Consider the following 16,446-nt stretch of genomic DNA (forward strand, 5'->3'; position numbering starts at 1 on the left):
ATCAGCTGCGCTCACCTGCTAAACCCACTATAAACTGTTATTGCCACCTTTTTTATGGCAGTTTCATGACGGCTGGTGTGGAGCATGAGGCTATAAAAGGAGATAACCCGGGTAATATTCCCCATTAGGAGCCATTACTGGCAGGACGGGCGATGGCATAATGGGGGCAACCCTGGAATCACTACTTGAATCACCAATCCAGCGTGAAAAAAACGAACACATTAGATGCAGATGAGCAATGGTGCCGTTGAGTGCACGAGCCGTTGTTTTCAGTCAATCCTGAGGTTTGAAATCAACCTGAGATATCACTTTATGGTATCACAAAGGAATCAGCCACAGTGCAGTGTCAACATGTAACAGAACCAGCAGCCGAGGGCATGTAGACACAGAGAGGAGCTGCGTGGCAGGCAGGCTCGCCGGCCCAATGCCATTGTGTCTCTGTGGACCCATTGGACGCACAACAGGTGTGTCAATATGACAGGCATTCAACCGATCCACTACGTCTGGCTCCCATAAACACTGAATAAATATAGATGCTCTCCGTTTTCACTCTTGGCACACAGCTCCTGTAAAGATACAACAAAAGAAACGCAAACATTCGGCGCAAACAATCAGAGATCACGTTGAGTTCAAGGAAAAATCTGGATAATTATTTTCTCTTAAGAAACAAACAATTTTACATTAACTTCTTAAGGTCCGGGGCAACACTGGATGCATGAGCAGGGTTAGGGTTAGGGCTATTGTCTCCAAGCACTGTGTCCAGTTCACAGCAAAAAACTGAAAATGATCTTTCACCACAGTTTCAAGGTCTATCTGTGGAATATGTCACTAAGATAAATATCTGCCACACTTCCTGTGCCTGCATCAAAGTAAAAGCATTTCTGTTGAACGAATCAATTCATTTGTTTTAACAAGCTTTTTATTGATATTACTGCAGGACCAGAAGATGCACGGCTTCGTACCGTAGAGTCCTGGCATTGAGTTGAGTACATATCCTTACTTTTATTCGAGGAAAACACAGTATTCTTACCAGAAACCTCACAACGCAGCTCCACAGCAGACACGAACAACAGAGGAGAGCAAGACTCAGCGATGCAGCTGTCACACGCTGCAGAAGCACTGTGGCCCAGGCACAAGCCTTATATCATCCATATGACTGAGAGCGTCCCAAAGTTTTCAGCCCTAAAATAACAATGCAGGAGACCCGTGGCCACAATTATTAACAAAAAGTTACCAGTGAACACATGTTGAAATGTTGTTGCTGTAAATTAACCATGCTGCCTTTGCTGCTCTCACTAATCTGTCATAATCACGTCAGGAGTCACATGGAGATGAAGAAAAACTGAAAGCAGGAGATTGTTTGGAATGTTTCATTTTGAATTTAACATTGCTTGGATAAAATAGGATATGGAGAATTCTTGTTAAATTGTATTTGATTCCTGGAAATCCTTTTTACGACCCTCCTTCTTTGTCTCGTTGCCCCCAGAGAGGGTCCCGACCTCTAGTTTCGGAACCACAGAATAGACAATACAAACCATGACAGAGGAAAGTGACAGTTTGCATGTCTTTGTCATGTATTGTTTTTTTGTTTTACAGGAAAGCGATACAACTTCATTTGAACAAATTAACAAAGAACAAGGATCACAATTCAAAACCCCAAATTAGTCTCAGACACAAGAAACATTAAGTAAAATGCGTGGATAGATTGATCTGATGAGATTAGTGTCACCACAGAATAGGTGAGAGGGTTCTTCTGTCATTTTATGCTATTTATTAATATTATTAACATACAAATTAGATGCACAACTTCACAAAATAGGCTCAACAAATGTTTATTTCATGTTTTGGCCATGGATGTCTTCAGTGACCTCGTTGTCATACTACTGACTCATTACATGTGGAATATGCACATTAAGTTGTGTGACATTTCCAACAATATGGAAGACAACGCATCCTTCTGAATGTCATTACTGGATTATACTGTAGCTCCTTTTTTTTTTTGTATCCCCTGCAGCTGATGCCAAACAGAATCGAGATGAACAGGTTGGAGAAAATTGGCTCGTCCCTCCCCGAGAACAGACGACAGACAACGGTGCACGCGTCGGGGGCTGCCAGTCTCCCACCAGATGGTAAATCAGAAAGACACGGGCGATCGAATAACAGATATGACCAATCAGATGATCGAAAACAACCCAAGTATAGACTATAGGGGGAACGCGCGCAGAGGAAATGCGTTTATTTGCCAAATATCCCCACAGTGCATCCTAACCAGATCTTATCGGTCATTTCATTTGTTTGGGATGGATTTCTCTGAAATAATTTGAGGACTTCCCTTTAGGCTGGACTGTTGGTATTTATTCATGAGTGAAATTCAATTAACACATTGGAAAAGAGGAATTTGTTTGAGTGATCATTATTTGTGGGTTGTTTTAATGGAACTGATATATTTTTATTATCGTGGTAAACTGAAAAAGGGCGAAATCGTCAGTTTATTATTATATTAGTCGCGCATATCAGTCAATTTCAGGCCATTAAATTAAATCCTTTATGTCCTTCTATGGGAACCTCGCTGCGCACGAGCCCCCATTTCATTCCCATTAGCTGTTAAAAGGCCACGCGCCACAATCAGGGGAGAATAAACCAGTTTTACGCATGGCGCATGCAGGTGATGCGTGTGTGTGATGTGTGTGCGTGTGTGTGTTTGTGTGTGCGTGTGTGTGAGAGAGAGAGAGAGAGAGAGAGAGAGAGAGAGAGAGAGAGAGAGAGAGAGAGAAAGAGAGAGCTCATTTGCATACAGCTGAATAGTTTATGTCTCCCGTCCCGCACATCACACCCGCATGAGGGCGAGAGAGAGAGAGAGAGAGAGAGAGAGAGAGAGAGAGAGAGAGAGAGAGAGAGAGAGAGAGGACACGCGCCTCAACAATAGGAGGCACACTGCCGCTAAACCGTAAAACGCACGCGGGTGGGCATGCAGGGGCACACGCCACCAACAAGATGAACCACACCCACGATAACATCTCAGTGAAATGTGGATTTGGACACTGTATGTGGGCCTGTGCATCCGTGCGTAATTAAAAAAAAAAATGTTTACCTTTCTACATTAATGTATATGTGGGTTTAAATGATGTGTTTCCATTTAGAGATTTGCTCTGGTAATTCATGGATTTAATTTGTTTATAAAAATAGAAAACTGTAGCCTAAAGAAAAGTGAATTTCAACCCCAATTTAAAACAAATACTGTAAGATTCATCCGTCATATGCAATTCTGGTGCCGTTATTTGTGACACGGCACGAGGGCGAAGCACCTCTGACCCCACTGAGAGCGAGGGTTCGAGAGGAAACAGTGCGCACGGCTCCTGAGCTGCAGTGCGCGCTAATTAGGCGTGCAATTGAGTGGAACCGAGGGCGAAAAGGGGGTGCGCGGAGTAAGACAGTGATTGAATTCCTGCTTTCTGTTCCCCCTCAAGTTTCGGCTCCCCTTCATTGTCCTGACCCACTGTCCATAATGTGCGAGTGCGCGTCCGGCGCATTGTGCGCTAAAAATAAGTCAACAGATGTTGGGGCTTGTTAATAATCGCCCAGTATCCATGGTGGTCAGTCAGTACCGTGCCAGTGGGTATTAAATCTGGATAATTGTTGTTGGGTTGGAAGGGAAGGGGGTTGACTGTGTGGAGTGGGCGGTGTCACGGCGCTGACTGACAGTTTATGTAATGAGCACACGCAGTGCAAGTCTATATATCTGGGAGGAGACGCACCACGGTTCATTCACTAGTAATAAGGCGAGTGATGAACGTCCGTGGCGCACTGACGCACCGACTTCAGCACCAAAACAAGCTCTGAGCCGCGCACACGCAGCGACAGTGACCATTGTGGAGTACAGCACCATGCAGGGAGAGGACGCCTGCTGACACACAGACTGGATACTAGGCTTCCCTCACCTTTGGATAACTTGGAGCTTGGAGACGCTTTCTTCTCTCTGGACGCTTTTGACGCACAGGAGCTACAAGGAGAACTCCCTGGGAGGGACTATAAGGATTTATCTTTATTTTAGATTTTTTTTTTTCTCCCCCCCACTCTCTGTCTCTCTACGTTTGTTTACCTCGGTGTAAACACTTTGGAATAGTGAGGTTTTGCTGCTTTTATTGGCTGGTGACGCGGCTGCCCTGGAGAAGCGAGAAGGATGGCAGCTTGGTTCACCTTTACCATCGCGTTCAGCACCACGTTAATAACACAGGTATGAAGGAGGATAACGCATCTCCCCCCTGGTGGTCCTGCAGACCCTCTTCACATCCAGTTGGGTTTTTTTTTTTATGTAACCATACCTGCGTTTCTTACATGATCTTTTCCTTCTCTTCTAGGTGTTGGGATCCGGCGTTTTTGAGCTCAACCTGCACGAATTTAAAAACCACAAAGGTTTGCTGGCAAACGGGAGCGCATGCAAGCCCAGCTGCAGGACTTATTTCAGGATTTGCTTGAAGAACTATCAGGCCGTGGTCTCGCCAGGTGACTGCATCTTTGGGAGTACAATGACACCGGTGCTGGGGACAAACTCTTTCAGCGCCAGGGACAGTGGCACTTTACCAAGACCCATTCAGATACCGTTCAACTTCGGCTGGCCGGTAAGAGTGTGGAGCAGTGCATCCACTTTAATTGTCATTCCCCCCCCCCCATGCAACCACTGTTGTGTTGTTTACATGGAGCTGCTGTGCATTTTGGGAGCACACCGGTTATTGGTCAGCAAATCTAATCCATATCATTAGGTAACACTCTGTGGACAAACAGATTGGGCTGCCACCACGTCGTTCAATTCAAAACCCAGAGGGCCACTGTGGCACATTTCTCCATGAAGCCTTTAGTGTAATTTATATTTTAAACAACTAGAAGTCTCAAAAATAAAACAGAAAAAAAAGAGAAGATGTAAGCTTTTTCCTGGTAAATTGTGAACTTTCTGTGAGAAAAGAGTTCATATTAATTAGAAATTAATTATCTACATGTGTTTTCTCCTCAGGGGTCATTTTCATTAATAATCGAAGCCTGGCATTCACCTTATGGAAATCTACCTGTAGGTAAGTGCAACATTTTTTTTACCACAGGAGGGAGCTCTGTCTGTACATTTCACACAGGAGGCTCTCCAGCTGCGTTACATGCAGTTTATATGCAGATATATCAAAATCAAACATTTAACTTTGAATTAAATGCAGCTTCAACAAAGTTCCTCTGCACCTCTTGTTCAATTTCTCACGTTTTCACACATTCTCCTGCCCATATGCACTTCTTTATTATGAACTTCAGAACACCTTTTTCATTCTTATACCCAATACAATTGAACTTCCTCTGGTTTATTTTTGGCGTGGGAACGAGCTGCGGGCTTTGGTGAGAATATGCAGTGGCTGCCAAAAACCCCTGACTGCATCTTCCTGTATTTTACACCTTACTCTGTTCCACCCTGTGGAAGAGGGGACCGGGCCTGGGAATGTTTTTGCTGACGGAAAAGAAAGAGGAAATTTCAACCTGAGTTTATCTTTCATCTCGGCTGTATGGGATTTGATAAGGGATGCAGCTTGGCACCGGGCAGATTATTAAAGCGAAAGTGGGTGACTTTTGAACCCGAGGCCCATTTATGATGCAGTTCTTGACATAAAACCATATTTATCACAGGACATACACACATTGCATGCCGAGGTATCCCACATCCATTCTGATTGCCCCTTGTCACTTTCCCTCCCTCTAGATACCAACAACCCAGACTATCTGATCAGCTCTTTGGCCATCCAAAAGCAGCTGGGTGTGGGGACCGACTGGACCCAGGAAACGCTGAGCGCAAAGCTGATGGAGCTGAGGTATTCCTACCGGTTCATCTGCAACGAAAGTTACTACGGAGAAAGTTGCTCCAAGAAATGCACGCCCCGGGACGACCGATTCGGCCACTACACCTGCAACCGAGACGGACAGCTGTCCTGTCTGCCTGGCTGGAAGGGGAAATACTGCGAAGAACGTAAGGAAACAAGTAGTGGTTCTCTCTTTTGGCAGGGATGTGTGTTGACACTGGGGCTTTGTGGTTCGATGTTGCTCTGAGCTTGTGTATTTGCTGCAGGGTCACACCGATGCTTGCCAATGAGTGATAAATATTGGAATCTGTTTTGGCCTGTATCCAAACTCCCCTGACCTTAAAAGTGTTGTGTTAAAGTGCATGGGTCCTGATGATCCTCGATGGTGTTTGACCTTTGACCTTCATTATGCACTGTGCCTAAAAAGAGAAAAGATTTGTGAGCGTGCACTATAGTTACAGATCTCAGCAGTTAAGATATAAGACGTGTGACACACAGGTTGTCAACGCCAAGGCCACAAGATGTCGAGCACTGGAAGGAGACATGATATCTGGCAAGCTTCATGGGTCATTTTGGTGAAGAAAGAATTTCTCAGGGATATGTGCCACATGTAATTTCATTTAAGTCTCATGTGTAATTGCTTGTGGGTTCGTGAACACTGGTTGACTACGGGTTGAGGGGCGGACAGCTTAGCATGACAACAGCTACTTTATATGCGTAAACCCACATGGCCTCACAGTCCCATGCTCTGGACAGGGCCTCTGCGAAAGGGAGGGGAGAGGGGGCCGGTGCCATTTGGCTTCACAATAACCAAGAACCCCCTTTTCTCACCAGAACAAATTAATCAAAGAGTAGATTGGAAGGAGGCCCCGGGAGAGTAATAGTTACCATGTGCCGGATACGTGACCACACGGGTGACAGCGGATCTGTCATCCGTCGTCGCTCGGTGGCGAGAGAGAAATTGGCATGTGCTATTTCGACCATGGCGCCAAATTCTAACCAGATGGGCTCACGTGTTGCAATTACGGACGCATCAATCGTCGGCGACTACAGAAAATATACATGAGAAAGATAGATTGGGCATCTTTCAGACACTATAATTTCCCTCCTCTCACACTCCCATGCATCACTTTGAAACCAGCCTTGTCATTTAGGGACCAGTATACATTCTGGAGGGTTGAAGCACAGAGCAGCACAAACACACTTTAGACAAGTGGAGTGATGGTGATAAACAAAAGCATGATAGTTCAACATCGATAGATAGATAGATAGATAGATAGATAGATAGATAGATAGATAATGGATCAGGTGGATGGATGGATGATAGATGGAAAGACAGAGAGAGGGATGGATGGATGGAAGGAAGGATGGATGGATGGAGAGAGAGCAAGAGAGAAAGGGAGCTAGATAGATAGATAGATAGATAGATAGATAGATAGACAGATAGATAGATGGAAAGAGAGAGAGAGAGGGATGGGTGGATGGATGGATGGAGAGAGAGTGTCGCAAACAAATCAGAGTCTTTAACAAATCCTAAAAAAATAAAATGTTTTGGTGGCTTCAGGAACTATACAGTTCCAGCGCGTGCCCGGTAACCTAATCCCGAGATGCACGCGCGCGCCAAGGTTAATCGCGGCATTATTATCCGCCACGCGCCGCCGATGTTTCAGTGCGTGGCCATTGTTGGCTGCAGCGCGGCGCGCGGCGGCAGCTGCAAATACGGACGAGCGGCGGAGCAGCGACAACAATGGTGACAGCTGTCTGCTATAGAGAGCGAGCATCTGTTCGGCTCTAAACCCGCCGCTCACCGCCAGCAGCCTGATATGCTGCATGGCCCTGGCCCTGCACAAATCAGTGTCTCTCACACTCACACACACACACACACAACCTCAGACTGGGGGGTGTAGTGGTGATCTGACAGGGTGAGATCACACTGAGGACTCACTTCAACACGTGGGATGTTTCAAGGTAGTGATGCTCTGAGGGGTTGTTCTAATGGGAGTGTGATGTGTTTAATATGTTCCTTTTTTTTTTAAAAATAATGTTTATAATAGTAATGATAATAATACAGTCTTCTGAAAAAAGCTGCTTTTGAGGTAAATTGGGAATTGAAAGATCAGAGATATAGCCTGGGGCCATTAAGAGTCATCAACTTTTATTTTTAAATCTCATAATTTGTAATGATTCGACACGTGTGGGAATGACTCCATTATTAAGTATTTGCAGCAGGCTCATGTGTCTTTTCTCTGTGTCTCTCCCTCAGCTATCTGTCTGGAGGGCTGCAGCGAGAGGAACGGAAACTGCTCCAGACCTGGCGAGTGTGTGTAAGTATTCCGTCTTATTGCAGAGAGAAACACATGTGGCAGCAGTGTGAGTTCCCCTCCATGTGGAAACCTTCACTTGCGTTCTGCCAAACTCCCACTTTCATCTTCGAGTCCCTTTTCTGTTTTTTTTTTCTTCAGAAATGATGTTTATGTATAACTAATCAGAGCGCGGATATTTCATCATCTGAAGATTCACATCAGCATCCATCCCACAGATCATTCGTCAGGTTTTCACTAAATCAACAAAACCCCTGCTCTCGTCTCCCTGCATCACTTCTCCGCTTCCCATGTCCCCCCCCACTCCCTCCCCTGCTGCTTGTCACTAGCCGTTCTCCCTCACTCACCAGTAAAGATAATTCACACACACACACACACACACACACACACACACACACACACACACACACACACACACACACACACACACACACACACACACACACACACACACACACACACACACACACACTCGCTGTGAGAAAGTCCTCCTGAATCCCATTTTGCCCTCCTTTTCAGACACAAATCCACCATTCCCACCGCTAAAAACAGAGCCGAATCGAGGTTAAACCCTGTAGATACCCAACACGCTGCAGTAAAGCTGCTTCCATGTCTCTGCTCACTCAGCAGAAAAATTGTCGGAACCTTAAAAGTACATCATAAGTCCCAGAATCTCACGGTTTGACAGGATTTTTGCTGCACATCCTGGTGAGAAATGGATATTCATGGGAAACATAAAAAAAAAAAGCCTCGACCGTTGGCTTGCGGCCAGAAATATTTCACATATGGAATATATTATAATTATGCATTCTTATACTGTACGTACCCCCAACAACGCTTCTTCATTCACACTTTAATGTAGAAAAAGCTGATATCATATATTATGTAATAACTTATGCGTGTTGAAGTAAAAAAGTGGTGGGAAAAACTTCACGCTCCACTTATCGTCAGCCTTCTGAAAAGAAAACCTATACAATTATTATTTATTATCATTATACAGCACTTCTCTAAAACAAAGTTACAAAGTGCCTCATAAATTTGAAAAAATTTATTATTGTATTACAATAATACAAATATAGAATCAGGAAAAGTTTGGGAATGCGGTACGATAAAAGTAAGTTAAGGTTAGAAACTTCGGATATTCTGCCATATTTCCTCGGCCAGGGTGTCCCAGAGCAATCGAAGTTCTAATTTCAAAAGCTTTGTCCCCCTCGACTCTTCAGCCGAGAATCTGGAACAGTTCAAAGTTCCACACCAGAGGATCTCAAAGTGCGAGCAGGGTTGTACGGGGATAAAAGATCAGAGATATTCTGAGGAACCAGACCATTAAGTGCCGTGTAAGGAATGAAAAAACTTAACATCGATTCTAAAACTGGAAGATATCACTTCAGGCCTCATGAGGCGCACACTTGGAAATGTTTTCCATTTTCTTCAATGGATTTATATGAGAAGTTGGTGAATGCGTCCCACTGCGGTGAAGCCATTAATGTCACTAAACTAATTTGTGACAGGCCTGTGAGGCATGTCGTCTGCTCCCATTCATTTAAAAGTTCCCTGACTGTTGTTGATTTTACTGTTGCTATTGTTAACTTGTTTATTGAATGAAGAATCAAGGACTGTATTTGTTTCTTGTTTGTCGTTTTGCAGATGCAGAGACGGCTGGCAAGGCACGTTCTGCGACGAGTGTAAGAAGTACCCGGCCTGTAAGCACGGCACCTGCCAGCTGCCATGGCAATGTAACTGCCAGGAGGGCTGGGGAGGCCTATTATGTGACCAAGGTACACCAGACGACTTGGACCACTGCTGTTGTCCCTCTTTGAAAGATCCTCTCACATTACTTGCACGCTGTTTTCATTTGAATGAACTTGAAAGCATTAGTAAATTAGGTTTCCTCTGAAGTGCTCCATCCTCATAGCTTTGACCACATCCAGGGGAAGATCTTTTTTTTTTTTTCCTCTGCAGGCTCGCTGTAAACAAACACTCCTCTGTTTCCCCAGATCTAAACTTCTGCACCCATCACCATCCCTGTGTCAATGGCGCCACCTGCATGAACACAGGCCAGGGGAGCTACACGTGTACGTGCCTGCCGGGTTTCACCGGGGTCAACTGTGAGCTGGAGATGCAGGAGTGTGACAGCAACCCCTGCAGGAACGGAGGGATATGCACAGTAAGGCTCAAAATAAGAAAAAACACTGATTATTACTATATGTATCTTTTTATACCTGATCATATTTGACAGTGTTTTGACCAATTTTATCCCGTGTTTTTCCATTTTCCCCAGAATTTGGAGAGCGGCTACAGGTGCTCGTGTCCCCAAGGATTCGAGGGCTCCCACTGCGAGCACAGCCTGCTGACATGCGCCGATTCCCCCTGCTTCCACAGTGGCAAGTGCTGGGAGAAGGACAATGGCCGCAGCTACATGTGCGAGTGTCCCCGGGGCTACACCGGACTCAACTGTGAGAAAAGAGTGGACAAGTGCACGTCGCTTCCCTGCGCTAATGGTACGGCCTTCCTCCCCTCTTCGGCCCCCCTTTCTGAACTTCCCCTCGCTCTTTCTCACCCCCTTCGAATTCCTGCAACTGGAAGCCGTGTGGAACAACAGGAATTGGTGGGAACTTGGTGTCTATTGTCCTCCGTATAAACACTCGGCAGCTCGGAGCAGCAGCTTGTAAATGTCACCACGGCTCGCTGGGGTTGTTGATGAAAGGGGACAGATTTCCAGCATAGCTCGATTTCTGTCGTCTTGTAAACACGGGGGGCTCTGGGATTGGGAGAACAATATGTATTTAAGTACACAATACACTGAAAATGCTGTGGTCACAGCAACTGAAAGGGCCTCATGGGAAGGTTTAAGGACATATGGTGTCTCTAAATTTGAAATACCTTGATGCAGCAGTTTTCTTTTCTGTACTTGTTGATGCTAACTGTCCACCTCCTGTCCTCTAGGTGGTCTGTGTCTGATCCATGGTGGCATGCGTGTGTGCAGCTGCCGTGCAGGATTTATCGGCCAGCGTTGTGAAATCAACATCAACGAGTGCGCCGGCAACCCCTGCCTCAACGGAGGCACCTGCCAAGACAGAATCAACGACTACACCTGCGGCTGCCCTGCGGGTTACGGTGGACGAAACTGCGAAAGACTCCTGGACGAGTGCTCCCTCCGCCCTTGTCTCAACGGGGGGCTCTGCACCGGTGGCGGCGGGCCGGGGAAGCCTCCCGTCGCATGCATCTGCCCCTCCGGCTTCACCGGACCCCGCTGCGAGTTCTTTGCCGCCGTGACCTCTCCAGTGACCAACGCGGAGATTCAAGATGGCTTCCAGTGGGCGGCGGTGTCTCTGGCCATTGGGCTGGTGGCTCTGCTCGTGCTGCTTTGCATGGTGGGCCTGGCTCTGAGGCACATCCACAGGCAGGCCCGGAGGGAGAGAGGGGACTCGGAGACAATGAACAACCTGTCTAACTTCCAGAGGGATAACCTGATCCCGGCGTCGCAGCTGAAAAACACCAACCAGAAAATCGGAATGGAGGTGGACTGCGATTCAGAGAAATCGAACTTTATCCATAAAAACTACCACTTGGACTCGTACAACTCGAAATCGAAGGAGTTCAAGGACGAAAAGTCACAAGAGGATAAAAGTCTTATTTACGACAAGTGTTTAGAAGACAAAATGCCCTTGAGTAGAATGTACAGGTAAGAGAAATCTTCACTCACAGTACTTAAGTTGTTCCTGAAGTTTTTCACCATCGTGTAATTGTAACCCCCTGCTTGCTTTGCTGTAAAAGCAAATATGTTTCCCTAGGCCTCCTCAGTTAATAGTGTGCATGCAAGTATATATATATATGGAGCCCTGCTGAGTGGAAATCACTAATAATCACTCACACATTTCCACTGTTGAGTTGTTTGAACTCAACAATGAGTTGTGCTTCCAAACTTGGAAATTAGATCCTCCAGTTCCTCAGACATGTTGAGTTTATATACATGTATATATATAGAGAGAGAGAGAGAGATATTTGATTATTGCTTTACAACAAACCTCCCCTGTCCTCCTCCATATATATATATGTGTTTGTGTGTGTGTGTGTGTGTGTGTGTGTGTGTGTGTGTGTGTGTGTGTGTGTGTGTGTGTGTGTGTGTACCGCCATGTGCTTCTCATTTGTGTTAACACAAAGTGTGATTTGTGTCCGCAGTGAAAAGCCAGAGTGTAGGATATCAACAATATGTTCCTCCAGAGACTCCATGTACCAGTCGGTATTTGTTATAGCGGAGCAGAGGAGGGAATGCGTCATAGCAACAGAGGTAAGCCCAGAAACAACAAATCACATCTTAATCAACATATTTGAAATGATAATGTCCCAAGTGCACCATCCTTCACCGGTGCACCAACATGTATGACGGGGGGATGATGCTATTTGTAGGGTTAACCCTAACCCTAACCCTATTTGTAGAAAGGCTGCGTTGTGGTGTTTGGATCTAAGCTGGGGGATAGCTCGATCATTAACGAATTATTGGTTTGTGTAAAATACACTGGCTGATCTTTATCTTGGCCGTGTGATGAACTAGAGTCAGAGCTTTATGAAGATTCCTCCCATGTTTGGCTCTGCTTGGTCTCCAAGGTGCCATTTTTTACCGCTGTGGAATTTTTAAGATGTTTACATCCAGGCCAAATATAACGGACAATACTGCCTATGAGATAAAACAGTGAAAAGGAGCTGTAAAAAAAATAAATATGAGAGTTTTAGCAGTGGGATTATTCTGGTTTGTAACATATACCTAATTTTTTTCCTCTCTTTTTTTCTTTAGGTATAAACTGAGGGATGTGAACGCGAGGGGGAACGAGGAGAACGACACAATCGAGGCAGAACATAATATTCTGGATTGTTTACAAATGCTGAGAAGAGACTGGAGATTGTTTTAGATGTCCACTGCTGCTCTGGAACACTTGAGAACTGGAAAGGGGCAGAAACCTCTGCTCTGCAAAAACAAAAAAACAGAACAGAACTGAGAAAAACTCTTATGTTGACCGAGTGTTTGTATGCAAAACATGTACAGTGAAGGACCTCTCTTGGTTGTGACAATGGTTAAAAAGGACTGACTGGCGAAAAAAGACGTTACAGAGCATCGGTGAAAATATTAATTTATCATTTCCGCCATCCTGGACAGCGGGAAGGAGGCGCTGGTGGAACGTCTCCCCCCCTCATACCTTACCCGGCCTTGTGTGATAATCATGATGACTTTGACAGCCAACCAATCAGTTATAAAGGTGCCTAAGAAGTGACCCCTCCAAACCTAACCCCCTATACACACACACACACACACACTCCCGCCAGCTTCGCCTGCTATGCAAGACTCAGGGTCGAGACGCGTGAACTCACCCACCGTCGCAATCCAACCTCACGAACACTGAGAGTTATGAATGTCTGAAACTAATCTTCAACTGTCAATCAACGTGAAAATGACTGGTTGGAATTTTTCCATGCAATGGTGAAGATTGTATGCAGCCCACAATTCACTAGAAGCCTTAAAAAACGAGGGGGGTCTGAATGCTAAATTTGTGCCCTTGTCTGTTCTTGGATCATTTGCACTACAAGAAAAACACAAAACAACAGCGGCGGGGGGGGGGGAATACTTTTTAATCAACAGACCATTTGAAGAGAAAACAACGGGAGTCAGTGCTGTGCCAGCAACATCCAAAAGAAGAGGACGTGTGCATAGAGGAGCGTTTTATGCAACCCGACCGAGGAAGACGAAGCGAAAAAGACTGTCACGCCACTGCCTGCCTATAATAAGTTTCAAAAACAAATACAGAACCAATAATGTAATTTTTTAAAATTATTATTTCCAGAGTTTAATTTAAATATGACACACTGCTCTTTATATGTTTTATAATATTATTTTGTATATAATGCATATTTATAAGGACCAAACTTCTGAAGAATAAAACTTCCTTGGAGACTGTTTTTAATTTGATGTCAGCAAAAAGGAAAAGAAAATTATTTTTGAGGTGTTTTTAAATAATGAAATTGACAAATGATGATCAAATGTGTTGTGTATTTCTTTTTCATCTCAGGTTAATTCAGGGGGAGGCTCAGAAACATCGTGCAGTTGTTTTTTACAGGTTCATGAATATGAAATCCAGCTGTTTTCTTACATTTACACATCATCTGTCATGTTTTGGACTTGAAGAATAGAGACGTAAAGCTGCCTGACTGTAGAATCACTACCTCGAGTAATTCCTGGAAACGCCTTTGGCCCCCCCACTCCACTCACCCGCCCCTCGTCCTCTCTCTGGCCCTAAATTGGCTTGAAATTCAAATCCGTTTCCACGGATACCAGCCCCTCAAGCTGGAAATGGCGAAACAAAGCCAGGCACAGGGCAAAGGGGAACACCCCCTCCCCGCGCACACACGCACACACCCCTCATAATGCTTGCACGCGTCTGCGCACAACCATACGCACACAGCCAATCAAACAGATGCCGTGGGGGGAGCACAGAGTGAATCTGTAGTGCCATAAAAACAGCAGCATATGCTAGGCCTCTCGCCCCGTGTGCATGACACACTGAGTGCACAGACCCCCACCCAATCATAAAAAAAGCACACACACACACTTGAGCACTTACAGGCTCCCCAACTGCCTCTGCCTGCCCACCCTTCAGGGTTAAGAGCAATATTTCAATGCCCGGTTCTGTACCACCCACTCCTGCAGACAAAGCTGCGGTGAGGGCCTGGCACTGGGGGCAGTCAGTGGAGGGGAGGGGAAACCAGATGGGAACCAGTGGATCTGCTATGAATCCACATGAATAAAAAAAGATCTCTATTTCAGAAAAGTTGACTCGTGCTGCCCTATGCCCTTCCAGTCTTCTTGGGAAAATACTGCTGTTCTATACTGTTGGCTCATGATACACCACAATTCTGCAGAAATCTTAAAACTGGTTCCAATTTATTTGAGATCCTTTTTTGTGTCTAGGCAACATGTCATCTGCGTTATGAAAAAAAAAAAAACTCTCCTGCCTCCAATTAACAGGAATTCCACGTCAACACCCCCTCATCAGGAGCAATCAACACTCAGTGGAGAATCTGGATGCTTTTTCCCTCGCACACATCCTGTTTGCCTGTTGACCTAGGCATCCTCATCTGTGTGTGCGTGTGTGTGTGTACGTGTTTTTTAACCTCTTTAGGACTTTTTTCAGTATAAACACTGATCATGTCAGGACCAGCATACTTCAGGGGGAACCAAGGCCTGGTTTTGATGAGGTAAAACTCATTTTGGAGGTCCTGGTTAAGAATAGAGGTAACATGTGAAGTGTGTTTAGGTCATGGTTAAAGTTAGGGTTAAGGTTTTGGTGTCACATTATGAGGATTTAAGATTAAAGTTAAATTCAGGTTTAGGTTGAGATCAGGTTTAGGTTGTGGTTTAAATTAAGGTTAAGGATTGGGTCAGGTTTAGGGTAAGGTAAGGTTATGGTCAGGTTAAAGTTTAGGTTCGGTTTAGGTTTGGGTTAAGGTCAAGGTCAAGTATAGGTTAAGGCTAAGGCTAAGGCTAAGGTTAAGTTAGGCAAGTAGTGGGTTAGGGTACAGCACTCTGTGTGTGTGCGTGTGCGTGTGCGTGTGTGTGTGTGTGTGTGTGTGTGTGTTCTCTCTCTCTCTCTCTTCCGGCCTGGCTCAACACAAACACACATCTTATCCCAATGATTAATCACCTGTTACCTGACACAGCCTGACGCTGCTTCAGAGTTTCTTCCCACCATCACCGCACTCACACCTAACGCAGCCTCAACCCCTCATTCCCACTCCATCTCAGTGGTTAGAAGACACATGCTCGGGTCTCTGCTCTTTGGCCTCTGGGCCTTCGCAGCACGGCCAGGCATTTTCATTGTGTTATAATCACAGCATCCTGTTTGTGACCCAGTGACATCAGTTCCTGTTTCCTCCGTGATTAAAAAACGCAGAGGCATGCCGGCGCGGCCCAGCTGTCTTTCTCACGCATTCGCTCCTTTCAGTCTGCACTCGCTCTCGCAGATGAATCGGGGGAGGAAACAACCTCAAAACAAATGAGACACAAACTAATCAGCACTATTTAATCTGAATACGAGGAAATGGGGAAATTGACTGAATTGATGTCATGAGTGGAGAATCAGGAAGCAGATTCCTAACTTATCTGTTTATGTGGAATGTGGAAGTCGCTCTGCATAACACGTTTGTCCCCGAAAAAGATTGTGACGCTTTAATCACAACCAAGAAAAGTGCTGTACAGCTCTGGCCCCCGCGGGCTCCTTTAACAGCTGGAACATCTGTTCACTTTA

The 16,446-nt window shown here is 45.3% G+C and overlaps 1 protein-coding gene across 1 annotated transcript; it reads left to right on the top strand.

Annotated features, from left to right (window-relative positions):
• Positions 1-3,754: 3,754 nt before the first annotated feature.
• dll4 (delta-like 4 (Drosophila)) lies at positions 3,755-14,178 on the top strand. The gene is made up of 11 exons (XM_035144415.2): positions 3,755-4,234; positions 4,359-4,619; positions 5,009-5,066; positions 5,732-5,995; positions 8,092-8,152; positions 9,797-9,927; positions 10,147-10,316; positions 10,431-10,650; positions 11,096-11,834; positions 12,332-12,440; positions 12,945-14,178. The coding sequence occupies exons 1-11, from the start codon at positions 4,181-4,183 to the stop codon at positions 12,948-12,950; spliced, it is 2,073 nt and encodes a 690-aa protein (XP_035000306.1). The 5' UTR covers positions 3,755-4,180; the 3' UTR covers positions 12,951-14,178.
• Positions 14,179-16,446: the final 2,268 nt, after the last annotated feature.

Source organism: Hippoglossus stenolepis, chromosome 20 (assembly GCF_022539355.2).
Source record: "Hippoglossus stenolepis isolate QCI-W04-F060 chromosome 20, HSTE1.2, whole genome shotgun sequence".
Lineage (NCBI taxonomy): Eukaryota > Metazoa > Chordata > Actinopteri > Pleuronectiformes > Pleuronectidae > Hippoglossus > Hippoglossus stenolepis.